This window comes from Ochotona princeps, chromosome 26, assembly GCF_030435755.1.
Source record: "Ochotona princeps isolate mOchPri1 chromosome 26, mOchPri1.hap1, whole genome shotgun sequence".
Classification (NCBI taxonomy): domain Eukaryota; kingdom Metazoa; phylum Chordata; class Mammalia; order Lagomorpha; family Ochotonidae; genus Ochotona; species Ochotona princeps.
Window position 1 is genome coordinate 26,694,069 of NC_080857.1, and position 28,000 is coordinate 26,722,068.

The window sequence follows — 28,000 nt, forward strand, 5'->3', positions numbered from 1 at the left end:
GGGGAAGCGGAGCGGCGGTGGCGCGCGCCTCAGCCTCCCTCAGCCTGCCTCAGCCTCCCTCAGCCTGCCTCAGCCTCCCTCAGCCTCCCTCAGCCTGCCTCAGCTTCCCTCTGCTTGGCACCCGGCGCGGCCGGATGCGCTCGGGGCGGCCCCTCAAGGAGCGCCGGTGGAGGCGGGGCGCGGCGCGGCGCGCGCGGCGAGGGCGGGGCGCACGGCGGCCGCCGCGGCCTGTGGCGCTCGTCCCCGGCAGACTCCGGCGGGCCGAGCGAGGCGCCGTAGCCGCCGCTGCTGGGCTAGGCGCGCACGGACGGTTCGGGGCTGCGCTGGGTGTGTGTGTGTGTGTGTGTGGTGGCGGGGAGGGAGGGAAGGCAGGAGTCCTCCCGCTCGCCCGGGGTCGGGGAGTCCCCCGTGATCATGTCGCTGTGGCAGCGCCTGGCCCAGCTGGCCTGCCGCCTGCAGGAGCCGCAGAAAGTGGCCCGTTTCCAGCGGCTGTGCGGGGTGGAAGCGCCGCCGAGCCGCTCCCCGGAGGCGCGGGAGGATGAGGAGGCGGAGGCGCCCCTCGCCGGAGACCTGCGGCGGCGGGGACGGCAGACGGCGGCTCCGGGAGGCCCCCAGCCGCCCGGGGGCGAGCGCAATCAGTGCTGTGCCAAGGCGGACGGAGGCGGCGGCGGCGGCGGCGCCCCCAACGGCGTGCGGAACGGGCTGGCGGCCGAGCTGGGCCCGGCGGGAGCGGCGGCTGCACCGCGGCGTGCGGGCTCCCTGCGCCGCAACTCGTTGACGGGCGAGGAGGGCGAGCTGGTCCGCGTGAGCAACTGGCCGCTCTACTACCTGTTCTGGTTCGGCACGGAGCTGGGCAACGAACTCTTCTACATCCTCTTCTTCCCCTTCTGGATCTGGAACCTGGACCCGCTGGTGGGCCGGCGGCTGGTGATCATCTGGGTGCTGGTCATGTACCTGGGCCAGTGCACCAAGGACATCATCCGCTGGCCGCGGCCCGCCTCGCCGCCCGTGGTCAAGTTGGAGGTCTTCTACAACTCCGAGTACAGCATGCCCTCCACGCACGCCATGTCCGGCACCGCCATCCCCATCGCCATGGTGCTGCTCACCTATGGCCGCTGGCAGGTAAACGCTCCTCTCCTGCCCCCGGGGCGGCCCCGGGGCGGCCAGGACTTGGAGTCCTCAACTAGTGCTTTCAGTTAACCGGGCCGTTCCGCCCCAGGTATTCTCCGCTCTCCCCTTTCTCTCTCCCTACACACACACACACACACACACACACACACACACGTTTTGACAGTATCCGAAAACAGGCCTTTTGTGGAGGTTAGATGCATAAATAAGACACGTTCTATAATCTAGGAAAACCTAGAGACTTAGACCCGAGATGCTATTTTCATGGCAGTGCCCTTCTTGGAACCACTGGGCGTCGGTTGACTTTTTTTTTTTTTTTTTTTTCTAATTTTATCGGTTGACTTTTTGAACTCGTTAATTCTTTCGGCCTTGCAGAGTGAAAGTGAAGTTTCTTGCCAGGGAGTCCCTGGCCTCACTGTGATAGGCGCTGGTTTTCTCTCCTTCCCTCCAACCCCTCCTGCCCCGAACGGATGCAGCTTGAGACCCGGAGGGGACAGGTGGTCGCGGCACCCAGGTGTAGGACCCCGAGCGAGCAGAGAAGCAGTGGGCTAGCAAGGACAGCGCCCCGTGTGGGAGTGCCGTGTGTTTTTTTTTTTTCCTCAGGGAGGTGTGGTTGCTAACTTACTGGTGGCATCATGTGTCCTGTCTTCCGGATCTCTGTGGTGCCTGTTATTGAACTGCCCCAGTCTTATTAGCACGGTAACTGTAAACACTCGTAGGATTTACAAGTTGGTCTTCAGGGGTGGGGTGTGTGTGTGTGTGTTGGGGATCCCCTGATCGTTTTTCATGTTCCCCTTAACGTTTTTCATGTTAAGCCCGTCATTTGGCCAACTTCTGTGGGCTTTGCAGTTTTGAGTTCTCTGTGATCCCTAAATGCTGCTTAGTTTGAAAATGTCCAGGTCCTTTCACACAAAGGCAACATTTCTTGGGCTCCTGGGCTGGCTTTATCTGTCTTGTGAATCATTAGGATTTTGTTAGTCTGGGAGACTTTAGTAGGAATCAGGTGTGTGCTTGTGGAGAGTGTAAGGAAGCAGATTTCCTGGGTTATTTTTTTCCCCTTCTTGACTGCCGGGAATCATCTTACAGTGAGAGGAAGCAGTTTACAGTCTGTTGAAAAGCGCACGAGGGTGGACTTGCTTAGCCCGCACTGGGCACACGTTGGTAACACAGAAAAGCTCACTTTCTGAGTACCCTTGTGTTTCCCAACTCCGGGTAAGTTAACAAACATGTCATGTCTATGACACTGTAATGATGTGGGGGGAATCAGTGAGGGGAAACCCCAGAGCCTATGGAACTGCATTGTAAAATAAGAATAAAAATAAAACATGTCATGTGCCTAGCAAGAATGGCAGAATTAAGAGAAATCATACATTTCTTGACAGTTTAACCAAAGGAAATAGACGCTGCTACTCATGATATACACCAGGGCTTTTGAAAATTCAATCTGAATTATTTCCGAATTTGTCCATGAGTTGTGTTCAGTTTGCTAAGTTAGCGGGTGATATCTTTGGTCTTCCTGAGGCCTTCAGGACGTGGATGACCTCAGGCCACTTTTGGTGCCTCAGCAGTTGAGTGGCTATTAATATTATCAGTCTGAAGAGAAAACAGTTATTTTTTGCTCTTCTGTGTTCGGGACACATGCTTACAGGAAGACCGAGAACAATAACGTTGAATTGTTGCTGGGATGCAGCTGCCAGTATTCTAATGTTTCAGGGCTGCTTGCATTATCAGAAGAAGCTTACAGTTCTTAAACAGCCCAGTGTATTTAACTGTAAAGTTTGAACAGTGTTACTGTGTAATTTTAGAATTTGAGCTGGGCAGTGTTAGAAAAATCACACAATCTCAAAACTGTCATTTCACACATGTTGTGCCTGGCTGGTTGGTTACGTTAAAGTTAATCTGGTAATGATTAAATTTTTTTATTTTACATTTTTTCCCCACTCTAACTTTGAATACAATTCTAAATTTGCTTTGTTGTTGTTCTCTTGGTGAACTATTCTGAAAGAAAGGCCTCCCTCACATGCAAGTTGTGTTCCTTGGGCTTGACTGGTCAGCCCAGTGAGTTGCACCTGTTTGCTTTTCAAAGCGGCTGAGGTGCTTTCTTTGCTTGGGCGTTTGTCTTACTCCTCTCCGTTGGATGTTGGGCTCCTGTGGAGGCTCATTGTTACTGAGCCGATAATGAAAGAAAACGAAACAGTAGCAACTGAGGGACGCATTGAACTGGAAGCCAGGTGTTTTCCTCGCAGGTGCCTGTTTGGCTGGGCAGTCCATCAAGAGCCCTGGCTACTTCCTCCAGACAGGCAGGGAGGCAGGCCCAGCCTCCTGCTTGGGCCTGTGATGCTCATTTACTCTTCAAATGTCAGCTGTTTAAAGCACAGGTCTCTGCCCTGCTCCCAGAAATTCTGATCTGATAGATAAGCAAGGAACATTGCGTTTGTACAGGGCTGAAATCCTCAAAGACTACCTCTGGAACCTTAGCACGTATTCCCTATTTCTCAGCTCTCTGCTCCTTAGCAATTCCACTTTAGGATCTTTTAAAGGTACATTTTAATATAAAAAGTGAAGTAGGAATATACAGCCTCAAGCAGATACTTGAAGCTTTTTTTCCTTAAATATTTATTTATTTTTATTGCAAAGTCAGATATACAGAGAGGAGGAGAGAGAGAGAAAGATCTTCCGTTCATTCAATCACTCCCCAAAGGACTGCAACGGCCGGAGCTGCACCAATCCAAAGCCAGGAGCCAGGACCTCTTCCAGGTCTCCCACGTGCCTGCAGGGTCCCAAGGCTTTGGGCCGTCTTCCACTGCTTTCCCAGGCCACAAGCAGGGAGCTGGATGGGAAGGTTAGAACCAGTGCCAATATGGGATCTTGGCACATTCAAGGTGAGGACTTTAGCTGCTAGGCTGCAGCGCCGGGCCTGAAGCTTTTTAAAAAAAAAATACGCATTTTGTGTTAATGCAAGATAGAAAGTGTTCTGGCCTTTTTTTCCGGAGATTAATTAACAGAAGGTCCCTTGGGCTAACGCGTAGTGCTCTTACAGACTAGAATTTTCAGTAGCCTGATTTGGGGGAAAAGGTGGTAGATGAGGAGCACTGGATGTTAAGAAATCCTTTGAAGAATATATTCCTTTTGTGTTTGTTTCTCCCAGAAATAAGTTATATGGCATATAGTCAGTTATAATTTTACATTTAATCTAATACTACTAAGGAGGTTTTAGATGAGTTTCATCTTCATAGTTTAATCTTATTTCATACCTTATAAACTCATTCCCAACTAGTCTTTCACAAGTATGGCTTCACTACTTTTTATAATACCTGTCATGTAATATATTAAACAGTACTTGTGGGCCACAGTTTGAGATGCGTGTTGCCTAGTTGGTCTACTCTTTTTTTCCTATTTCTTATTTTCCTTTCTACTATTTTGCGGGTATAGATCTCCTTCCTTCTTTTCCCCTCCCCCCGCAAGCTGGTTGGTCTGCTCTTACAGCATCCTGGTGTTTGGTTCTGTCACTAATGCAAGCTTACCGATGAAGAAACAAAGCCCACCAGGACGTTTTGTAACTTACTTGAATTAACACAAATAGTAAGTAGCCAAGGTTGGAATTCAGTGCAAACTGACTCAAAGGAGCTCCCAGGAAAACTCATTTCAAATCTTGCTCTCTGATTTTAAGATTATGATCTGCTGTGACAAGTACCATTTTTGACGTAGGTGTGGCTGTGTTCTTGAAATGCAAGAATGTTGTTAGCACGCCTTGAGAAGGCCACCTGTGTTTTTGTGTGTGCACACCCTTGCAGTATGCACCACTGGGAGGGTTTAAAATACATCACAGTGTTGACGCACATGAGCTGGTTTTCAACCCTTACCTTTATACACCCAACATAAATAAAAACCTAAAAACAGAAGAGCTTTCAGAGAGAAAAGCATGTGAGATAGTCTCACAAAATAGTTTTGAACGTGAGAAACGGCCCCGCTGTCGATGAGATTGTGAGAAGCTGGAGGGAAGAAAGGCAAGAAGAGTCGGATGGAGGTCCCAGGCAGCGGAGGCGAGGGGCTGTGAACGTGCAGGGCACACTGTGCTGAAATACAGTGCGTGAACACATCGAGTTGGTTGGCTTGTGTGTCTGACGTTATCCTCGTGTTCCAAGTTCACATTCTGTGAGTTTGCAAGTGCTAATTACTAATTCTTAACTTAGAAATGAGTTATTTTGAATTGGTAATACGATGTCGAAAATTCTGGATTTACATAAGAAGGGTATTTTTCCGTGGGACTTACTCTTTCACTTTTCTTGTTTGAACGTCCAGAGATAATCTTTACTTCCTGTAGATATAGAATGATTCCTTTTTTTTTTTTTTAAGGTTTATTTATTTGTTATTGGGAAGTCAGATATACAGACAGGAAGATGTTTCATCCCTCTATCCACTCCCTAAGTGACCGCAACAGCCGAAGCTGTGCCAATGCGAAGATTCAAAGCCAGGAGCCAGGAGCTTCCTCCAGGTTTCCCACGTATATATATTTTTTTTACTTTTTTAAAATTATTTATTATTTTTAATTCATTAATTACATTGTATTATGTGACACAGTTTCATAGGTACTTGGGTTCTCCCCACCCCTCCCCAAACCCTCCCACCATGGTGGATTCCTCCACCTTGTTGCATAACCACAGTTCCAATTCAGTTGAGATTCCCCCATCGCAAGCATATACCAAACATAGAGTCCAGCATCTTATTGTCCAGTCAAGTTCAACTTCCCACGTATATTATATGCAGGGTCCCAAGGCTTTGGGCCGTCTTCAACTGCTTTCCCAGGCCACAGGCAGGGAGCTGGATGGAAAGTAGGGCAGCCAGGATTAGAACCAGTGCCCATATGGGATCCTAGTGCATTCAAGGCAAGGACTTTAGCCACTAGGCCCTGTGTTTGAGCCTTAACAAACTGCTCTTTACAAAGACTGAACATATGTACATACCTAATGGTAATATATGAGAGTTCCTGGTTGCCTCTCATTGCCTCTTATTATTGCAATGACTGTCAAATGTCTTGGGACCAGTGCTATGGTATAATGGGTGAGGTTTCCACCTGCAGTACTGGAATCACATATGGGCACCAGTTCAAGACCCAGCCACTACAAGAAAGATTTATTCATTTATTTATTTGAAAGACATTTATGAAGAGAGAAAGGGAGAGACAGAAATACATCTTCCATCCAGTGGTTCATTACCCAGATGGCCTATACAACTGGGTTGGTCTGTAGCCAGGAATCAGGAGCTTCTTTCAGGTCTCCCATGTAGGTGCAAGAATCTAAGAACTTGAGTCATCTTCTGTTGCTTTTCCCAGGCCATAAGCAGGGAGCTAGAAGGGAAGTGGAGCAGCGAGGATACGAATCAGCACCTGTAAGAGCTATCAAAATTGCAGGCTTTACCCACTATACGATGCCAGCCCCAATGCAACTTTTTTTTTTTTTAAGATTTATTTATTTTTATTGGAAAGTCAGATTTATAGAATGAAGGAGAGACAGAGAGAAAGATCTCCCATCTGCTGATTCACTCCCGAAGTGGCCACAGCGGCCCACGTTGATCTGATCAGGAGCCAGGAAATTCTTCCAGGCCTCCCATGTGGGTGCAGGGTCTCAAGGCTCTGGCCATCCTCTCCTGCTTTTCCAAGTCACAAGCAGGGAGCTGGATGGGAAGTGGCGCCACTAGGGTATGAACAGGCGCCTATGCAGGATCCCAGTGCATGCAAGGCAAGGACTTGAGCTACTAGGTTCCTGTGCTGAGCCTCCCCCAACCCCCTCACTTTTTTTTTTTTGTAAGATTTACTTACTCTTGTGAATGGCAGAGCAATAGATGCTGGTATTTCTCCACTGGTTCACTCACCAAATGGCTGGAACTCCATCTGTCAGGTCCTCCATCAGACTGGCAGTGCCCAAGTACGTGAGCCATTCTCCACGGCCTTTCTAGGTGCGTTAGCAGGGAGCTGGATCAGAAGCCATGCTGCCAGGCTTGAACCAGTACCCTGATGTGGATGCTGGCATGACTGGTGCTGACTTAACCAGCTGTGCCACGATGCCAGTCCCTGTGTTTCCTTTGCTGTTTCCTTTTCCTCTTAGATGGATGTTTTTACTTGCTAATTTTTTTTAACTTACTATTTTTTTACTATGTTTTTTGAATGGTTGCTCCACTTTCACACGAATTTTATCACACTTCAAGTGTAGCAGAAAAACCTTGCAACAATGTTTTTTCCATTTCTCTCTCCCTCCTTCTTTTGTAACATGTTGTCCTACATTTGTATCTATGTTACAAAACTCAGCACATTGTTATTATTTTTGCATAATGTTCTAGTATGTGAAGTAGACAGTGCTAACATTGTTTTGAAACTGGTATAATTTTCCTTCTTTCTAAAGGGCCTACATTTTTCTCACGTATACATACTGCCAATGCCATCTTAGATGTTTTGTTTCAAACATTTTTAATTCATTTTGGAAAAAGCGTTTTCTCTTTTTTAAGATAAAAAAGGGTGTATTCATTTTTTGAAAGGCAGTGTTACAGAGAGCTTTAGTCAACTGATTCCTTCCCCAAACGGCTACAGCAGCCAGATCTTCCGTCTGCTAGTTCACTCCCCAAGTAGCCAAGATGGACAGAGCTGAGCCAGTCACAGCTAGGATCCTAGAGCTTCTTCTGGGTCTCCGGGTACAGGGTCCAAAGGCCTTGAGCTGTTCTCGACTGCTTTCCCAGGCCACCAGCAGGGAGCTGGAAGGGAAGTGGAACCAAATGGGATCCTGGACGTGCAAGGCAAGGACTTTGGCCACTAGGCTACTGCACTGGGCCCACCTCCCTCATTATTTTCTGGGTTCTTAGTTTCATGTGTTTGTTCATTCGGACTGCTGCTGCTCTGTTCTGTTTTTGTTTTGGGGTTTTTCTCTGCACATCCTTTTGGATAGTTTATAAAGCTGTGGCTTCAAGTTTGTTGTTCTGTTTTTTTTTTTTTAAAGATTTATTCATTTTATTACAGCCAGATATACACAGAGGAGGAGAGACAGAGAGGAAGATCTTCCATCCGATGATTCACTCCCCAAGTGAGCCGCAACGGGCCGATGCGCGCCGATCCGAAGCCGGGAACCAGGAACCTCTTCCGGGTCTCCCACGCAGGTGCAGTGTCCCAAAGCTTTGGGCCGTCCTCGGCTGCTTTCCCAGGCCACAAGCAGGGAGCTGGATGGGAAGTGGAGCTGCCGGGATTAGAACCGGCCCCCATATGGGATCCCGGGGCTTTCAAGGCGAGGACTTAAGCCGCTAGGCCACGCCGCCGGGCCCGAAATATTCTTTTGCAGCATCTAATTTTCTGGTAGTTTGATGTATCATGGGATGATTTCAGATACTGTATATGTTTTGTCTAGAAGTCTCACTTTTTTTTTAACCTCTTTTCCCAGCTCACCGTCTCCTCATCTTGTCAGTTTGATCCTTTTAGCCGTGTTAGGATGGGTCCAGAGTAACCAGGTTCTGGAGCTAACTTCAGTCTCACTGTCCAGCTGGTAACCTCCTGTCCACTCTCCTCCGTTCCCTCTTCACTCTGCCCGGTGGGAGAGCAAGTCCAGAAATACATGGGCTTGGGCCGTGTTTTGGTCTGATGCATCCCGGTGCTTGTTTCCTGAGCCTGGTGGACTTTCTGCCCGGTCCAGCACAGGTGGATAGTCAACCAGCAAGCTGCTGAGTGTCCTCTGCCCATCTCCAGGACCCTCCCCGTGCACACTTCTGCCTCAGGAACTCTGTCCTGGCCTCCGGGGACACCAGGTTCCCCCCAAGCACAGTAAAACTGCAGGACATTGTTTCAGTGCTTTCTTGTGTGCCAACACAGCCTGGAAACAGCCTGTGGCAACAAAGGTGGCCGTAGGGCTCATCTTATTGGTTCTCTTTTTATCAAACAATAGGAAAAAAACAGTTTTCTTATCTAATTTATCTAGCATCCTATGTGCTTATAGTGGAAAGGCAGTCTTACAGTTAATCAGTTATGGACAGGAACAGAAATCCTCTTAACTCTACTTTTTTTTTTAAATATAGAATATATTACTGAAATATTATTTACATAGTACCCAAGTCATCCCTTTGAAAATATAGAAAAAAAATTTTGGTGTATATTCACAGGATTATGCAAGCATGACCACAGTCAGATTTATAATATTTTTATCATCCCGAAGAGAAATCTCACACCACTTTATCTAATCTCGCTTTTCTCTAATCTCTTGGCTACAAACCCATCTACTTTATGTCTGCATTGATTTGCTTGGTGTGGCCGTTTCATATAAATAGAAGCATGCTAGTCTGTTGTGACTGTCTTTTTTTCATGGAGCATTTTTTTGAGGTTCACTCACTCCTGTTGTAACAAAGTGTTAAATGCTTCATTCCTTTTTGTTATTGAATGAGACTCCACAAACTGGATCTCCAGTAATTTCTCCCTCATGGCCAGGGGATTTGTTCCAAGAGGAGCTTCAGAGAGCACCAAATGCTACATACTATGCTTTTTATTGGAAAATCAGATTTACAGAGAGGAAGAGAGACAGAAAGATCTTCTGTCTGCTGGTTCACTCCCCAAGTGGCTACAACAGCCGGATATGAGCCAATCCAAAGCCAGGAGCTTCCTCTGGGTCTCCCACGTGCCTGCAGGGTCCCAAGGCTGTGGACCACCCTCGACTGCTTTCCCAGGCCACAAGCAGGGAGCTTGATGGGAAGCGGGGCTGCCAAGACACCAACCATCACCTTCATGGTATCCTGACACATACAAGGCAAGGTCTCTAGCCGCTAGGCCACCGCACCAGGCCCACTATGCTTGTTCTTATATGAGGTACCACCAAAAGGTAACTGAAATTAAAACATAAGCTTACTTAAGTGCAAAATATGGAAAGCCATGCATTTTTTTAAGTATACTGTATGCGCTTCATGATTTTTTTTTTAAGCCAGGGCCTGAGAAGCAGGCACAGAACTGTAGCTCCCATCTAGTGGGTCACTCCTCAAGGGCCATGAAGGCTGGGGCCAGAACAAGGCCGAGAGTTGGGAACTGAGTCCAGTTCTCCCACATGGGAAGCAAAAACCCAGTTGGTTGGGCCGTCACTGCTGTATCCCGGAGTCTGTGTTGGTAGGTTCATGGGGTCAGGAACCAGAGCGAAGGATTGAACCCAGGTACTCTGAAGTAAGTGCCCTTGCATTGCATATACTTAAAGTAGTGAGTAACTTACAAATTAGGCATTTAAGAGATGATTGACAACAATGAAACAATAGAGTGTAATAGAAGTTTCTTAAAACTTACAAGGTTTTATTTGTGGAATCTTCTATTTAATATTTGCCTGACTGCTAATACTGAAAGAACAGAAAGTAAAATCAGGGTGAGTGGTGCATACTGTAGCCTATTTTATTAATTGTTTCATCAGTTGATGGGCGTTATGTCCCTTTTTGGTTGTTTTGTTCTGTGAGTGGTTGTGTGGATAGATGTGCATTTTCGTTTCTCCTGGGCCGGTTCCTGATTTTTGAATCCCTTTCTCTCGTGGTGAGATGACCCTGTTGGGTGCATGCCATCGTTGCAAAGTTGAATAGCTGTGCCAGAGACTGTGTAGTCCACAAAATTTTTAAGGCAGTTTATTATCTGTGTTTTTGGAAAAAAAAAAAAAGGAAAAACAGAATCAGCACAGCTTTGTCAGCCTCTAAGCTAGTTAATGTCAATAGGATTAGAGAGAAATGGGGTGAACTTGGTGAGTATTCTGTGGCAGGATTGAGAGGACGCAGTGACTGATGGGAGAGGGCAGGAAGGAGGGGAAAAGGGGAGAGGATTACTTGCAGATATCCTCTTTGGCAGACTAAGCAGGAGCGGCTTGATCTAGAGACGTATTGGAACTGTCATTGAGGGGAAACGCGGGCACAGTGGACGCAATCGCAGGTGAACACGCGCTGTGTTTAAGGTGTCTGGCAGGCAGCTGTATGGATGCGGCCATTGTGGTGGCTCGCAGGCTGTTCCTCTCCCTGCAAGTACCAGCATCCCTGTGGACGCCAATTCGTGTCCCAGCCAGCTCCCTGCTTGTGGCCTGGGAAGGCAGCAAAGGATGGCTCACGTCCTTGGGACACTGCACGCACATGGGAAACCTGGAGGGGGCTCCTGGCTCCTGGCTTCAGATCAGTTCTGGCTGTTGTGGGTATTTGGGGAATGAAGAAGATCTTTCTCTCTGTCTCTCCTTCTCTCTATACATGTCTTTCCAATAATTAGTAAATCTAAAAAAGACAGCGGTCTGAAGTCATCCAGGAGATACTTCTATCCATGAAGGAGACTAGGTCAGCGCACAGATGTGGAATGAAGCAAGGAGAGGAAGAAAACCTTAGAGACATCCCAATCTTTAAGTAATGAGTCAATATTGAAATATGAGTGAGAAGAACCTGTTAGAGAATCTCACAGGAATCCCTCTGAGAGGCGAGAAGGTATTTGGGGGATTATCTAATGCTGTGTATTTAAAGGTACTGTGTGTGTGTGTGTGTGTGTGTGTTTAGAGGCTGTGGTAGCAAACCTTATTGGACTGGCCTAAGAAATGTACTTGAACATCAAAGCAGGCATCTTGTAGAAGCCAAGGGCAAGGCAGTGCTGCTGGCCTGGGCTTCCCGAGGGCTTGGAGCTGGACCCTGGACTGTGGCCAGCACTGCAGGCTGGCGCTCTGCCCTCGTTTCTCAGGCTTGCATTGTCTCTCCGCTTTTCTCCCCTGCTCCTCTCCCTGCTTCGGCATGTACGTGTCTATCTCACTCACCCCTGGTCCCAAAGCGCTGACACATTCGAGCAGATGGCAGAACTGTCTTTCTGAATTCATTTCAAATTGCTTTTAAAGGAAAAAAAAAAAATCTGATGAGCTCTGCCCAGCCAGTGAATTAGCTTTGCCATGCCTGCTCCACATAGCTGTTGTGGTCAAGGGAGCAGAGTCGCTCCCTGAGGCCGGGTTGAGAAGAGTTCAGAAACAAGGGACAAAGATCAGACAGTGTCATAAAAAACCTTCTGCCCTAGAGGGAGGCTGGAAGCGCATGCAGCCCACTGTTCCTGGAGAAGGAAGGCAGTCAGCAGTGTTACGTTCCGCTCAAGCCACAGGCAAGAGAAGTTCTGGCTTACAGAAGAATTGGGAAAAATGAGAGGAAAAAATGCTAATATTTTAAATATTTTTCATTACAATTTGAAAATATTTGAGGCCCTAATATAGATGAAATCTATTTTTTAAGTATAGAATCTATGCAATCATTAACTTTTTTTTATTTTTTTATTTTTTATTATTATTATTTTTTTTTTATTTTAAATTCATTAATTACATTGTATTATGTGACACAGTTTCATAGGTACTGGGATTCTCCCCACCCCTCCCCAAACCCTCCCACCATGGTGGATTCCTCCACCTTGTTGCATAACCACAGTTCAAGTTCAGTTGAGATTCCCCCATTGCAAGCATATACCAAACATAGAGTCCAGCATCTTATTGTCCAGTCAAGTTCAATGGCTTCTTAGGTATACGCTCTCTGGTCTGAAGACAGAGCCAGCAGAGTATCATCCCGATCAATTAAAAGCTCCAACATACCATCAGCAAAAATTTACATCATTATGGAATTAATTGACATAGTAATGAGTAACCAATATGGTAAAAGTAAATGCGATTTCTTATCCACCTTCTGTGACCACCTCATTGACATTTCAATTTTGGTTTATACACAACATATAACATTCATAACATAACTTGTTATACATAACATCATATCAAATTAAGGCAAACATGTGGTATTTAACCTTTTGGGATTGGCTCATTTCCCTTAGCATTATGGTTTCCAGTTTGGCCCATTTGGCCACAAAGAACTGCATTTTGTTTTTTTTAATAGCTGAGTAGTATTCCATGGAGTAGATGAACCATAGCTTTCTTATCCAATCATTAACTTTTTAAAAAAATTTTATTTTTATTTGAAAGTCATATACAGAGAGGAGGAGAGACAGAGAAGATCTTCCATCCATTGGTTCACTCCCCAAGTGGCCTCAGTGCCTGGAGCTGAGCCAATCCTCAGCCAGGAGCCAGGAGCTGCTTGCAGATCTCCCACATGGGTACAGGCTCCCAAGACTTTTGGGCCATCCTCGATTGCTTTCCCAGGCCACAAGCAAGGACTGGATGGGAAGTGGGACCACTGGGACATGAACTGGCAACCATATGGGAACCCAGCGCATGCAAGGCAAGGACTTTAAAAGCTACTAGGCTACTGCGCCAGGCTTGCAATCATTAATCTTACGTGTCTGCTGGGCCATCATACTCATTTAACATTTAACGTGGAAATCAGTAGACTTTGAGCTACTTTGTAAGGGAAACCTATCCAGCTAGCTGAAGCCTGGAGAGAAAGCACCCTGACCACTGCCCTGTCTTGTGGAGGACAACGCCGTGCCTGCTGACTGCCTTCTGCGGCCAGCCTGCAGCTCCCACAGCAGCCCTTCCCTGGGCCTCTCGCCTGGTGGCTGGCCCTGGAGGTTTTGAACTTCGCACCCTCCACGCTTCAAAGAGTCAGTTCCTTAGAATGAATTTCTGTTAGTATATATGTGCTTCCTGGCAGTTCTGTTTCTCTGGAGAACCATGACTAATAGATTGTCATACATTTTCCCAACAGTAAAAACTCCTGGAAAACCTTCTAAATGAATGAACTCTTTTCATATTCCAGCAAAAACCCAGCCTTTTATACTGTCGGATTATAATTACTGTAGATGTTAGTATCCCCACTTAGAGAAGGCAGAACGAGCCCATGGCCCCACACTGAGGAAGCTGAGGCTTGGCGCGGGCCACTGGGGTACAAGCTCGCGAAGCTCCCTCTCCCGCAGGGCAGCTGTGTCATCTCTACAGGCGCTGAGCCCCAGGAAGTGAGGATAGTGACAGAACCTGGTCCACTTTGCTCGCTGTGGAAGCAAGTTCAGAGGCTTTTCATCTACCACGTGGTCTTAAGTGCAGACAAGTTGCTCTTCAGAAAAAGCAAAATGAAATGGCTTTGTTTTAAGGAAGTGCTGGTCTCCTGACAGCCAGGGTGTGGCTCTGGCTTCCTCTCCAGGCTCAGCCTTATTCCTCCTTAGGGCTAGATGAGATACCATGTATCCCTTGAGCACATCTTGTTTTTTGTTTGTTTGTTTGTTTTTTCTTCTTCTTCTTAGGATAGTTTAATTTTGTTTCTATTTCTTCTTACATTTTCTGAATTCCAGGAAGTAAGAGTGCCCATTGTAAATGGTTAGAGTCAGGTCTGGGTAGCTGCAAAAGGCAGTATTCCTAAGGACAGCAGTCTAAGCAATGCTCCTTGTTCATTTGTACATGGTTTAAGTGTTTTAGGGTAAACATTTATACGTATGAATCTCTACCCACAGTTTCATGTCTTTAGAATTCTAGCAGAATTGCTGGGCCCATGTATTAAAAACATTTAGAGCATCTTATGTATTGATAAAGTGCTTTCCAGAAAACTTTTATCAATTTTCATTCTCTTAGAAGTGTAGGAGAGTGAGGCATAGTTATGCCTTATGTGTCCCATCTTTGTCATCTGTTGTTTACATACACTGTACACTATCCATTACAAGAATTCAAAATAGGACCCGGCATGGTAACCTAGAGGCTAACGTCCTTGGCTTGTACCTGCCAGGATCCCATATGGGTGATGGTTTGTGTCCCAGCAGCCCCGCTTCCCATCCAGCTCCCTGCCTGAGGTCTGGGAAAGCAGTAGAGGACGGCCCAAAGCCTTGGGACCCTGCACCTCCATGGGAGATCCGGAAGAAGCTCCTGGCTCCTGGTTGAGAATTGGCTCAACTCCAGGCATTGTGGCCACTTGGGGAGTGAACCAGTGGATGAAAGATCTTCCTCTCTGTCTCTCCTCCTCTCTGTATATCTGATTTTGCAATAAAAATAAATAAATCTTTAAAAAAAAAATAAAAAGGCAAAGGGAAAAGCTGGTTAGATTGCTGTGGCCAAGGGAAGGGGAATGAGTCTCTCCTGGTCCCCCAAACTCTGGCTGTAAAAACAGACAAACGGGGGCCTTGCAGAGTTGCTAGATTGGCCATTGGAATGCCTTTGCATTGGAAGACACTGTTCTCAGCCCGGCTCCACCTAGGTCAGTGCTGAGGCAGCTGTTTGCTACTCTACAACTGCTGTCAGCCAAAGCCAGATCTGGAAACAAAACCAACACGTTTGAAGGGATCCACATTAGAGGAGATTTTTTTTTTTTTTGATGGAGAAATTTTCTGGGCCTTCCTAGCAGACAGGGCTGGATTATCCAAGAGATCACAAAAACAGAAAAGTAACTATAACTTCTGCAAACATTGAGCAGCTATTAGTGAATTGGAAACTGCTTGGAAGTCTGGATTTATTAGGTTAAATTTTGCTTCTCTGGTTTGTGGGGAGGGAGTCAGGCACTTGTTCATCTTAGTTTTAGAAGATGTGGCATACCCGTGGATGAGATGGGGAGTAAGCTGCAGCCCGGAGCCCAGCCCTGAAGGAGGAATGGGGAAATGGAGTCTGTTGTGGTAACGTTAGACTTCATCAACTCTAGGGTACCAAATAGTTCTTCCCTTATCGTGGTTTGTGATATAAAATGTATTTTAAGTTCCAACTTGTTTTAAGTTCCATTAGTTGCTAAACTAATTCGTGATAAATTAAGAGTTTGGAAGAGATACAGTAACAAAAATGGCATTAGTTGAGAGTTGGTAAAAAAAAAAAAGATAATATCTTAATTTGTGATTTTCTCAATGTTTATGTGAAGTGACTGTACGTGAGTTAGTCCACACTAGCCCACTAGTACAGAAAGTGGCAGGAACGGAGCTGGCGTTGTCCCACAGCAGGTTGGTGTAACTCCGCATTCCTTATCTGAGTGCTGGTTAGAGTCCATGGCATGCTAAGAGTCCAAGACATGTTTTTGAACCCATGTTACGGCATAGTCAACAAGAAGCCTGTGACCCCAGTGCTGACATCCCATGTGGGTGCAGGTTTGTGCCCCCAGTGCTTCACTTCTGATTGAGCCCTCCGTTACTGATCAGGGAAAAGCAGCAGATTGCCCAGGTGCTTAGGCCCCTGCACCCTTGTGGCAGACTCTGGGGAGTGGAGCACCAGACGGGAGATCTCTCTGTTTCTCTTCTCTGTAACTCCCTTTCAAATAAATAAATATTACATTACTTCTGAAAGTCCAAGTTTATACAGTCCTCACAATTGTTTTAAATTTTATTTATGTATTTATTTATTTGAAAGGCGGAATGACAGAAGGAGAGAGACAGATCTTTCATCTCCTGGTTCACTCCAAAATGGCCTCCAATAGCCAAGGCTGGGTGGGGCTGAGGCCAGGAGCCAGGAGCTCCTTCCAGGCCCCTGATGTGGGTGTGTGGACCCAAGCACTTGGACCGTCTTATACTGCTCTTCTAGACACGTTAGCAGGGAGCTGGGTTGGAAAATGGAGCAGCCAGAACTTGATCCCACCCCTGTATGGGATGCTGGCATGATGGGCAGTAGCTTTACCTGTTATGTCACAGCACCCACCTAATTTAGGTAAGCTTTGAAAACTACTGATTATGCAAATGGATTCTCATGCTGCAGTTTATTATGGTGGGTTACACAGTTGCTGTTAGAACTAAAAGTTAACACAGCCGATGTTTGAGTCTGGAAACTAAACGTTCCTGTAGCTTCTGACGTCACGCTATCAGGTATGTGGTGTGACAGGGCTGATGTCCTTAGTGGCAGGACTTGAGTTTACTTCCACAGCTGTTAAACTGCCTGCCTGCTCTGCAGTAGGCACTGTGGGAGTCCATGCCGATACAGTCATGGGCCGGACGTGGAACTTGCATTCTTGAGGATGGAAAAAAATAAGCAAGATAAATAATATTGAAGCATAAATACAGACCATCTATAAACATACAGTATATCCTCAGACATGAATAGACCTGTGTCAAAGATAAGGGTTATGGAGAAAAACAAAGCATCCTAGGTGGAGAGGGTTGCTGCTATAGCTAGAATGTCGTGGGAGGTGTTAAAACAAGGTCTGAAGGAGTCCAGGAGTGCAAGTACTTGAGCCATGATCTGTGGCATTAGCAGGAAACTAGATTGGAAGCATAATAGCTGGATTCCAAGCAGCACTCCAGTATGGATGGGCGCATCCCACGTGCCACGGTACCGAGCCCCCCCCACCACTGTGGTTTTGGTTTGCATTTTCTTCATGGCTAGGCATTGAGTGTATTTTCATGTTGGCCATGTATATACTTTCTTAGGAAAAATATATATTCAAGTCTTTATCCGTTTTTTTTTTTCTCTTTGTTTCTGGAAAGAGAGAGAGATGAAGACAGGCTTAGGCAGCGTGTCGGCTCTTATATGCAAGAACCCAATTATTTACACCGTTTCTGCTCCCCCCCTCCTCTGGGTCTGCAAGAAGTTGGAGTCCGATGTTAAAAGCAAGAGTTTGGAGCCAACCACTCCGAGGTGGCGTGTACAGCTTATTTGCCAGGCTAAATGTCCAATCCTGTTTGTTTTTGAGTTGTAAGCGTGTTTTACAAATATTAGATACATGATTTATAAGCAATTTCTCTGACTCGACAGCTGTCTTCACTTTTTTGATAATATCCTTTGTTGTACATACATTTTTTATGAAGGTGCGGGAATTTTCTGTGGCAAATGCATTTAGTGTCACATTTAAGAATATTTTCTCACCCAGGATGTTGAAAACCTGTCCCTCTAACGTTTTCTCGTTAGTTGTGTGGTTTTAGCTCTTCTGTTTAAGTTGTTGATCCATTCTGAGTTCATTTTTGTAGGTGGTGTGAGTTAAGAGTCCAACTTCGTTCTTGCATGAAGATACTCAAATGTCCTGGCACTGTTAAAGGGATTGTTCCTTCCTCACGGAACGTTCTTGGTGCCTTTGTTAGAAAGCAGTTAACCACATACATCATGTTCATTTTTAGACTCCCAATTCCAGTCCACTGGTTTCTATTCTCAGTTCTTAGTCCGTGTGCACACTGTCTTGATCATTGCAGTACATTTTGAAATCTGAAAGCGTGTGAGTGCTCCATCCTACCTTCTCAGTGTTTCTGCCGTTGGGGCCTCGTTCCTAAGTGCAGTCCCATGAAGATCATCTGCTTTCCCATGTCTGCGCAATGGGCAGTTAGAACTTGAATCATCACGGGCAGTCGCGTCACCTGCCAGCATGGTCTGGGCGGGAGGTGAGGACACTGACGTGGCCCGGGCTCCGCTCGTCCTCTCGCAGAGGCTCCTTCACTGCGGAGCAAAGAGTAGCCGCCACCTGCCCTTCTGTGTGGCTGGGGTGCAATCTGTTCTCAAGTGCCAAAAATGAGCCAGTCTCACACAGGATTTAAATTCATTTGTTCATTCATGCCAAAATTCCTTTCACGTCTGTTCTGTGTTGTGCTTAGGGTTAGCTGCTGGAAACGCAATGGGAAGGAAAAACACATCATTCTTGTGTTGTGGAGTTGTATAGTAAGTTGGTTTTCATTTGCATGTTCATAGCAACTATCATTAACTTATTTTATTTCTTTTCCCCCCCCCCCCTTTAGTATCCTCTTATATATGGACTGATTCTTATTCCCTGCTGGAGCTCTCTAGTTTGCATAAGTAGAATTTACATGGGAATGCACTCCATTCTGGTAAGGAAATTGTCATGTTGTTAATGTTCCACTTTTTTCTAACACTGACATGAACTTTTATAACGTCTAGTGATTTGCAAATTTATTTGAAACCTAAATAAGAAAATACTGTTATTGTAAAGTCTTCTAACTTTGTTTTGCAAAAAAATATCCTTGTGTTGCTGTGCTAAGTTCCCGTGTGGTAATCGGAGGCTCGGGCAGTCCCGGTAACCAGGGCTGTCGCTCAGGATAGTATTTCTTCCTCCTCTCAGGCCCAGTTCTGTGTCTGCTGAAATTTCTTCCAAGTCGATTCTATCACGGAGTCAAAACCGACCAACCGTGTGGTTTCAGAAACCAAGGAGAACTCCAACAAGTACTAGTAAAGGCCAAGTGACTAGAAACTAAACTATCCTGGCGTCATTCATATTTACCTATCAAATGGGATTTACCTTCTCTGTTCCATCTGTTCTCAGATCAGATCAGGTAGCTGGAGAGGGCAGGTCAGTCTGAGCAGCAGCGGCCCAGGACCCTGACTCTGTTTGCAGCCACTGCCGCTCCTTTCCCTTTACCCCGTGTCCCTAGGAGCATGCCTCTGAGTTCTCCCCCGCAGCCTCATCACATTACCACAGTGGCTCCTTGACTAGCGGCCCTGCTTGCACTTTGAATCTCCACTCCGTATTCAGCCTCCTGTGTAATAAGCGTTCCTAGACACAGGTGTACTGTGTGTCTTGACTGACTGAGGTTTTCTCAAATGCAGTACATGTTTCTTCACTTCCACAATGCTACGAGTGCTGTGGCCTTTGTTTGCCATGCCCTGGTCACTTTCTTTCCCTGGGTAACTACCTCATGTATCCTTCAAGCCTCACTACAAATGTTCTCACCTCCTGCATTCCTTGCTGCCTTCCCCAGCTTCCCTTTCTCACATCGGTTAGGCGACCCTGCTCCCACTACACCTGAATCGCGCTTGCTTTTCCGGTGCTCTGTCACCTGCAATAGATGACCCATTCCTGGAAACAGAACCGCACTCTCCCTCTAGCCCCAGCATCTCAATTGGTAATTTTCCTTTTTTTCTTCTTAAGGTCATTTATTTATTTTTATTGGAAAGGCAGATACAAAGAGAGAAGGAGATACAGAGAGGAAGATCTTCCAACCACTGGTTCACTCCCCAAGTGACCACAGTGGCAGAGCTGAGCCGATCCGAAGCCAGGAATCTGGAATCTCCTCCAGTCCTCCCACACAGGTGCAGGGTCCCAAGACTTTGGACCATCCTTGACTGTTTTCCCAGGCCACAAGCAGGGAGCTGGATGGGAAATGGAGCAGCTGGGACACAAACCGGCACCCACACATCAGATCTCTGTTGTATGCAATGCTGGTGTCCTGTTAGAGTGCTAGTTCTAGTCTTGCCTGCATTGCGTCTGATCCAACTCCCTGCTAACGGAGCAGTGGGAAATGGCCAAAGTACTTGAACTCCTGGGAGACCCAGATGGAATTCTGGGCTTCTGCCTGGCCCAGCCTTGACCAGTACGGCCATTTGGGGGAGTGGACTGTGGCTGAAAGATCTTCCTTTCTGTCTTTCCTCTCTCTCTTTCTAACTTTGCCTTTCAAATTAAATCTTTTAGAGATAAGGAAATGAAGTCTGTTTATTTGAAAGATAAAAATCAGTCATTTGTTAGGGCCAGCGCAGGCCAAACCAAAGCTAAGAGTGGCACACTCACGGTCTCCCCCACTTGTGTGACAGTAACCCAAATATGTAAGCTGTCACTTTCTGGCTTCCTGAAATTGCATTAGCAGGAAGTTGGCACCAGGAATGTAGCTGGAACCCAAACCCAGGCACTCCCGTAGGAGATGCAAACATGCCAAGAGCTGTGCCAAAAGCCTACTGCAATTTCTTTCTTTCTTTTTTTTTTTTTATTAGAAAGTCAGATATACAGAGAGAAGGAGAGACAAAGAGGAAGATCTTCCATCCAATGATTCACTCCCCAAGCAGCTACAATGGCTATAGCCAGGAGCCAGGAGCTGCCTCGCGGATCCCAAGGCTTTGGGCTGTCCTTGACTGCTTTCCCAGGCCACAGGCAGGGAGCAGGATGAGAAGTGGGACCGCCGGGATTAGAACCGGCACCCATATGGGATCCCGGCGCATGTAAGGCAAGAACTTTAGCCACTAGGCTACCGTGCTGGGTCTTCCCTCCTCTCCTCTCCTCTCCTCTCCTCTCCTCTCCTCTCCTCTCCCCTCCCCTCCCCTCCCCTCCCCTCCCCTCCCCTCCCCTTGTCTCCTCTCCTCTCCTCTCCTCTCCTCTTTTCTTTTCTTTTCTTTTCTTTCAGGACTGCCAGTTCGGGTCCCAACTACTTCTGCTTTAGCTCTCTGCTGATGTGCTTGGGAACACAGCAGAGAACAGCCCAGTCACTTGGGCCCTGCCACCCATGTGGGAGAGCTGGGTGGAAGAGCTCTGTCTCTGCTTTTCAAATTAAGAAAAAAAAAATCCTTAAAAACAAATCTTGTGTCATTCTTACTCAGGAGTTATGTTAATTTCTGTATTGTTTCCATTTTTTTTTTTTAAAGATTTATTCATTTTATTACAGCCAGATATACACAGAGGAGGAGAGACAGAGAGGAAGATCTTCCACCCGATGATTCACTCCCCAAGTGAGCCGCAACGGGCCGGTGCGCGCCGATCCGATGCCGGGAACCAGGAACCTCCTCCGGGTCTCCCACGTGGGTGCAGTGTCCCAATGCATTGGGCCGTTCTCAACTGCTTTCCCAGGCCACAAGCAGGGAGCTGGATGGGAAGTGGAGCTGCAGGGATTAGAACCGGCGCCCATATGGGATCCTGGGGCTTTCAAGGCGAGGACTTTAGCCACTAGGCCACGCCACCGGGCCCAAGTATTGTTTCAATTTTTAAAATATGTGTGCTGCCGAAGCAAGCACTGAAGTGTGTTTTAGAGGATAATTGGAATCTTTGTTGTTTATTGTCAAATTATCATGGTAGAGTGTCCCCTGCAAATTTCTAGTAGGTGCTTAGAAACCAGATTGTCTAATCAGTTATCTTTATTAACAAGAGAGCTCTAGTAATGAACTATAAATAATTTATAAGGAACACTTCTCTCGTGTTTGCCGTGAGCTTTTGTAGTGTTATAATGCAAAGAGCAACAGTTCAGTTTATTTTTAACATCTGTCTATTTTCCTAAACTGGTTTTCTTAATCCCCCAAAAAAGAAAAAGAAGGAATGCCCATACCCCCCCAAAGTTATTTCAAAGAACTCAAATGGCCAAATATTAGCGTGTAAGACTACTGAGTCCACCCCCCCCTTTTTTTTTTTTTTTTAGAAAAAGGCATTATTTATTTGAAAGGCTGAGTTCGAGGGAAAGGCAGAGGCAGAAAGAGTGAGAAGGAATATAATTTTTGTAAATTTGTAACTTCACTGTTTTTGTTTATTTATTTTTATTATTTGAAAGGCAGAGTTACACAGAGAAAAGGAAACACATAGATCTTCTATCCACTGACCCACTTCCCGCACAGCCGCAATGACCAGAGCTGGGTTGTTGCAAAGCGAGAGCCAGGAGCTTCTTCCGGCTCCCCCATGGCCGTTAGCAGAGAGCTGGATTAAAAGTAGAGCCTTGGGACTTGAACCCTCAATGTGCCCACTGGGGGAGCTGGTGCTGCAGGTGGGGGCACCTGCCTGGCTGTTAGTAACTCTTCGTCTGAGGACAAATGGTCATTCATGTAACACACCCAGCTCAGTGCACTTGTCTGTGACAGCTACAGAGCTGAGGACACTTCCACATAAAACACTGGGTCAGCAAGAAAAAACAACAGAGCAGCAGCCTCTGGCTTCCCAGCCTGGTTCCTGCAGGAGTTTCCCAGTCCCTTGAATGACAAGGTGGATGGACAGAGAGAGTCTAGGAAGAGAACATTGCCTCATGAGACAAACTGATTGTTGGAGTCCAAAACTTGAAGAGTGTAGGTCTGACAGTCACATACTTTGAGATTCTGTGATCCAAAAGCAGGTTAGAATTTGGGACGCTTAACTGGATTTCTGAGTAATTGCAGTAAAATTCACTTAACCAAAATCCCTGTGTAAATTTTAGTGTGTATCAGTGAATGTTTACGTATAACCTCAGAAAGTTGAAAATTTAGTTTGTCTTCACTCCTGACACTTACTCTGTTACTGAAAGCACTCATTTTTCCAGTAAATTGGTTGATCACCTTTAGTCTTTGAGACTAAATAACTAGCTGTGTAATCTTAATCCAATTTTCTTTTTTCCTTTCTTTCTGTCTGTCTTTTCTTTCTTGATTAATTTTGATTGGAAAGTCAGATATACAGAGGAGGATTTTCTGTCTGCTGATTCACTCCCCAAGTGACTACAATGGCCGGAGCTGAGCTTTTGGGCCATCCTCAACTGCTTTCCCAGGCCACAAGCAGGGAGCTGGATAAGCTGGATAAGTGGAGCTGTCAGAATTAGAACTGGCACCCATATGTGATCCCAGTGCATTCAAGGCAAAGACTTTAGCCTCTAGGGTATTGTGCCGGGCCCCATTTTCTTTATTTCAGAACCAATTAAGATAGGGCCTGTGCTAAGGCACTGCAGCCTAAGCCTCAGCCTGCAGTGCCAGCATCCCATCTAGGCACTAATTGGACTCCTGGCTGCTCCACTTCCAACCCAGTTAACCTACAAATGGCCTGGAAATGCTTTGGAGGAGGACCCAAGTCCTTAGGCTCCTGCACCCACATGGGAGACCGAGAAGAGGCTCAAGATTCCTGGCTCCTGGCCTCAGATCAGCTCAGCTCCGGCTGTTGCGACCATGTGGAGAGTGAACCAGTGGATGGGCTTATCTCTCTCCCCTTGTCTCTGTAGAATCAACCTTCCCAATAGAAAGGAACAAACCTTACAGCAGATCACAGTAACCAAAAATTTGCATTAAATTTGGACACTTCTGAAAGGGACAGTTGGTTCTTCTCTCCATCTTTATGCTGAGAACAGCCGGAGGGAAATGGTGCTTTCGGGGAAGCCATGGCAGGCCGCCCATTACGAAGGCGGTACTGCTAGTGTGGAAACTGGTTATTGCTGTCCCCAGAAACACCTCCGGGCCAGGCTGAAGAAGCTAGGTTTCACCTGATTTTCCTAGGGAGTTCTTGTCACGCAAAAGTGCAGGACCAACAGGATGAGTCTAAGGATTTTTTTTTTTCTTTTTTCTTTTTTTTTTTTTTTTTTAACCTGTCTTAGTTTAATCACACATGTGTTTCCTGCTCACTAATGCCCCACTGCACTGGGGATGCATAAATAAACAGGGTAAAAGTTCACCTTCTCTGAGAGGCAGTGTAAATATGTGTGGTACTGTGTAATGTCGTGGTTTTCAGCTGAGGGTGTAAGGTATACATTAAAATCACTGGGAGAGGGCCCAGCGGCGTGGCCTAGCGGCTAAAGTCCTCGCCTTGAAAGCCCCGGGATCCCATATGGGCGCCGGTTCTAATCCCTGCAGCTCCACTCCCCATCCAGCTCCCTGCTTGTGGCCTGGGAAAGCAGTCGAGGACGGCCCAAGGCTTTGGGACCCTGCACCCGCGTGGGAAACCTGGAAGAGGTTCCAGGTTCCCGGCTTCGGATTGGCGTGCATCGGCCCGTGGCGGCTCACTTGGGGAGTGAATCATCGGACGGAAGATCTTCCTCTCTGTCTCTCCTCCTCTGTGTATATCTGGCTGTAATAAAATGAATAAATCTTTAAAAAAAAAAATCACTGGGAGAATTGGAAAAACACTGATGCTCTCACCATACATCAGTTAAATCAGAAGCTTGAGGACTGGGTCTACCAGTTCCCCAAATGATTTTTCTTTTGCAAAAAAAAAAAAAAAAAAAAAAAAATGAAGAACTTTTTTAGTTTAATTTACTTGTTTTAAGAAATAGAAGCTTGAGGACTGGGTCTACCAGTTCCCCAAATGATTTTTCTTTTGCAAAAAAAAAAAAAAAAATGAAGAACTTTTTTAGTTTAATTTACTTGTTTAAGAAATAGACAAGAACTAGATGGTGCATGGGTTAACTGCTGCTTGCCGTGGTGGCACTGTACAGTAGAGAGCTGGTTTACATCCTGACTCCTGTGCTAATGCGCCTGGAAAGGCACTGGAAGGTACCCGAGGACTTGGTTGCTTGTCACCCACACGGAAGACCAGATTGGAGTTGCTGGCCCCGGCTTCCGCCTGGCGCAGGTCCGGGTGTTGGCAGCCGTTGGGGAATGAACCGGCAGATGGAGGAGCAACCTTTTCCCCTCTCTCTATGTTGCTTTGATTTACAATAAATGATCAGAGAGATTTCTATAGAAATCTTACATGCGACTGTGTGGAAAACTAGCTAGGGTCCCAAGAACTTGACCCATCACCCTCTTCCGCCTTGCAGAGTGTGCGTGACCAGGCCTCTGGAAGTGGGGGTGATCCTGGGGCTTGAACCCCACGTCTCCCCAGCAGTGTCGTCAGCCTCTGTGCCGACTGCTCCCCTAGCCCAGTCCGTCTGATTGAAAGGTCTGGTTATTGGTCAGCATATCTGTGTGGCGTATACCGTGTCGGGCTGCATATGGATTAGGGTGCACATTTTCTTGCATTGATAGAGTTTTTAGAGCAAGGAAAGCAGACAGAAAGTACTGACCAGCTAATTTGATTTTTTTTTCTCTCAAATATAATCCTTTAGTAAAAGTTTACAAAATGAAAATATTGAAAAGCTACAGTCTGACTTAAAATGAACAGAATATTTTTTTCCTGCCATAAATGGAGTGAAGACTTGTGTATGAAAAAGCAGGAATTCATAGGAGAAAAAAAACACATATAAAGGGTACAATAGGTATTACCTTGTAAAGACCAGTAAAATAGTTAAACCTGGAAATAATAAGGGCAATTCAAATGAAAACATTAACATCTATGACAGGATAAAAAGAATAATTAGGGTATTTTACAACCAAGTTTATGCCAGCAAATTCTAAAATTTCAATGGAATGAAGAGAGCTTACTAGAAAAATCTGACTGAAACTGACCCAAGAAGAAACAAAACCTTAATATTCTGGCCTGCTGAGGCTGTGCTTGGTTTGGCCTCTATCCATCCACCTGACCTCACGCCGTAGCCCTCTCTCCTTGGCCCAGGATTATCTCATTCCATTGAACTCAAGGCCTCTGTAGATACAGTATTAGTATTTCCTCCACATCTCAAGATACAGAAGGCACCTTCATCATATTTTTCTCTGTCGAGTTTTAATTTCTGACATTTAGAACCATCTGAAGTTATTACAAAGTATATTCTTTCCCCCCAAAATCAGAGCTGTATGATTTAAACATAGTATTATTCAAGATTAAGTTAGATATATGATGCATGTAATTAAGAGTAAAACCATGAAAACATAATGATCCATTTTTGATCAGCATTTTTTTAATTATTAAAAATGTGTGCCTGTCATTTTTTTTTTGAAAGCAGTGTTATACTAGCTGGCTCTATTTTTCATCTCTCCCCCAGGATATTATCGCTGGCTTCCTGTATACCATTTTAATCCTAGCTGTCTTCTATCCATTCGTGGACACCATTGACCACTTCAACCAAACCCACAGATACGCTCCGCTCATCATCATCGGGCTTCATTTGGCCTTGGGGATCTTTTCCTTCACGCTTGACACCTGGAGCACGTCTCGAGGAGACACGGCCGAGATTCTCGGAAGCGGCGCTGGAGTTGCCTGTGGATCTCATGTCAGTTATACCTTAGGGCTGATATTAGAACCTTCTCTAGATACGTTACCTTTAGCCCGGCCCCCGATTACCGTGACCCTGGTTGCAAAAGCCATATTGCGGACTTTCATAGGGATGGTATTTGTGGTAATACTCAGAGATATCATGAAAAAGATCACCATTCCTTTAGCCTGCAAGATCTTCAATATACCAAGTGATGATATTCGCAAAGCAAGACAGCACATGGAAGTTGAACTCCCTTACCGGTATATCACCTACGGAATGGTTGGTTTCTCTATCACATTTTTAATTCCTTACATGCTTTCCTTCATTGGTATCTCTTGATGGGAAGAAACACATATTGCTTATAATAAGAAAAGAAGGTATTCATTACTGACCTAAAAGTATGTTCTAGGTAAAAGCCAAATCGGAGTTAGGCTTTTTTTGCAGGAATTTAACTTAATTATTTAAGTAAATTCATGAGAGTCCGTGCACTTTTGTCATTGCACATCCAAGATACATTGTTCAAGTGAGCTGAGCTGTTTCAATCCCAAGAAAATGATCAGTGTCCATTAGAACGTACGTGTGAGACTTGGAGAGTTTTCTGCTGTTATGGGGTCAAATTATATATAATAGATATTCAGGTATATAATATGAACTTATATATCTAATATGTGTTATATATAAAGCAACATGCCTGAGATAGTTTTCTAACTTGAGAGGGCTGTATCATAAAATTGATAATAATATGCAAACAGTCGTGCCTGTGTATTGGGACCTGGTACAGGTATGTTGTTATTAACAAATGTGTTAACATGCATTTACACTGGTAGCCATTTCCTGATTGAATTGCATAATTCCTAAACCAGAATTTTCCCCTGCTGCCACCCATTGAACGACTGCCTGTTTTAACACTGCCATCCCCTTTCATTACCCATGAGGTTAAGCATGGGAGGCATTTATAGTGGACCAAATTTTCAGAGAAAATTCATTTTTGAAGTTTTTTTTTAAAATTTCTGTACACTGTGTTGAAAGTACTTTTGTTTGCAACTGTTCTGAACATAAGTTCAATAATTCAGGTACTGAATTTTCTTGCGTGTTCATTGTGCCTTTCTGTTGCCGATTTAAGAAATGCCATGTATACTGTGATACAAAAGTTGCTAATGTTAAGTTACATGTAATCAGGCAAATTCTTTTAAACTGTGTTAAGCTAACAGGGATAGAAGCAAACTGCCCTTAACTTTTTAACCTTTATTTAGAAAGGAATGTGGAATGGGCTTAACTTTCTCAATAATTTATTGGAAAGCTAAATGGATAAATATTTCCATTTTTGTAAGTATTTTTCTGTGCATTGTAAGTTATTGAAACAAGATGTATTTTTTTGCACATTGTCTTGATTGTTTATACTGCAGGTAGATGTTTCCACGGAGTGGAAATGTAGCGGAAATTTATAGGTGGGACAATGCACACACTTCACATATAAACAGACCATTTTTCTGAATTTTTTTGAAGGATTTAATTTCTCGTTAACCCAGTTATTAGCCACTTAAGTTAATAAAATCT

The 28,000-nt window shown here is 45.5% G+C and overlaps 1 protein-coding gene across 1 annotated transcript; it reads left to right on the forward strand.

Moving 5' to 3' along the window:
- Positions 1-296: 296 nt before the first annotated feature.
- Positions 297-27,986, forward strand: SGPP1 (sphingosine-1-phosphate phosphatase 1). Its single transcript, XM_004584487.2, has 3 exons — positions 297-1,122; positions 18,677-18,766; positions 26,231-27,986. The coding sequence occupies exons 1-3, from the start codon at positions 415-417 to the stop codon at positions 26,780-26,782; spliced, it is 1,350 nt and encodes a 449-aa protein (XP_004584544.2). The 5' UTR covers positions 297-414; the 3' UTR covers positions 26,783-27,986.
- Positions 27,987-28,000: the final 14 nt, after the last annotated feature.

Bases quoted from the DNA above. Each gene is read 5' to 3' on its own strand.
- SGPP1 (XM_004584487.2), top strand. From the start codon at position 415: ATGTCGCTGTGGCAGCGCCTGGCCCAGCTGGCCTGCCGCCTGCAGGAG. The intron at 1,123-18,676 runs GTAAACGCTCCT...CCCCCCCTTTAG, and splicing joins TCACCTATGGCCGCTGGCAG to TATCCTCTTATATATGGACT. The intron at 18,767-26,230 runs GTAAGGAAATTG...TCTCTCCCCCAG, and splicing joins TGGGAATGCACTCCATTCTG to GATATTATCGCTGGCTTCCT.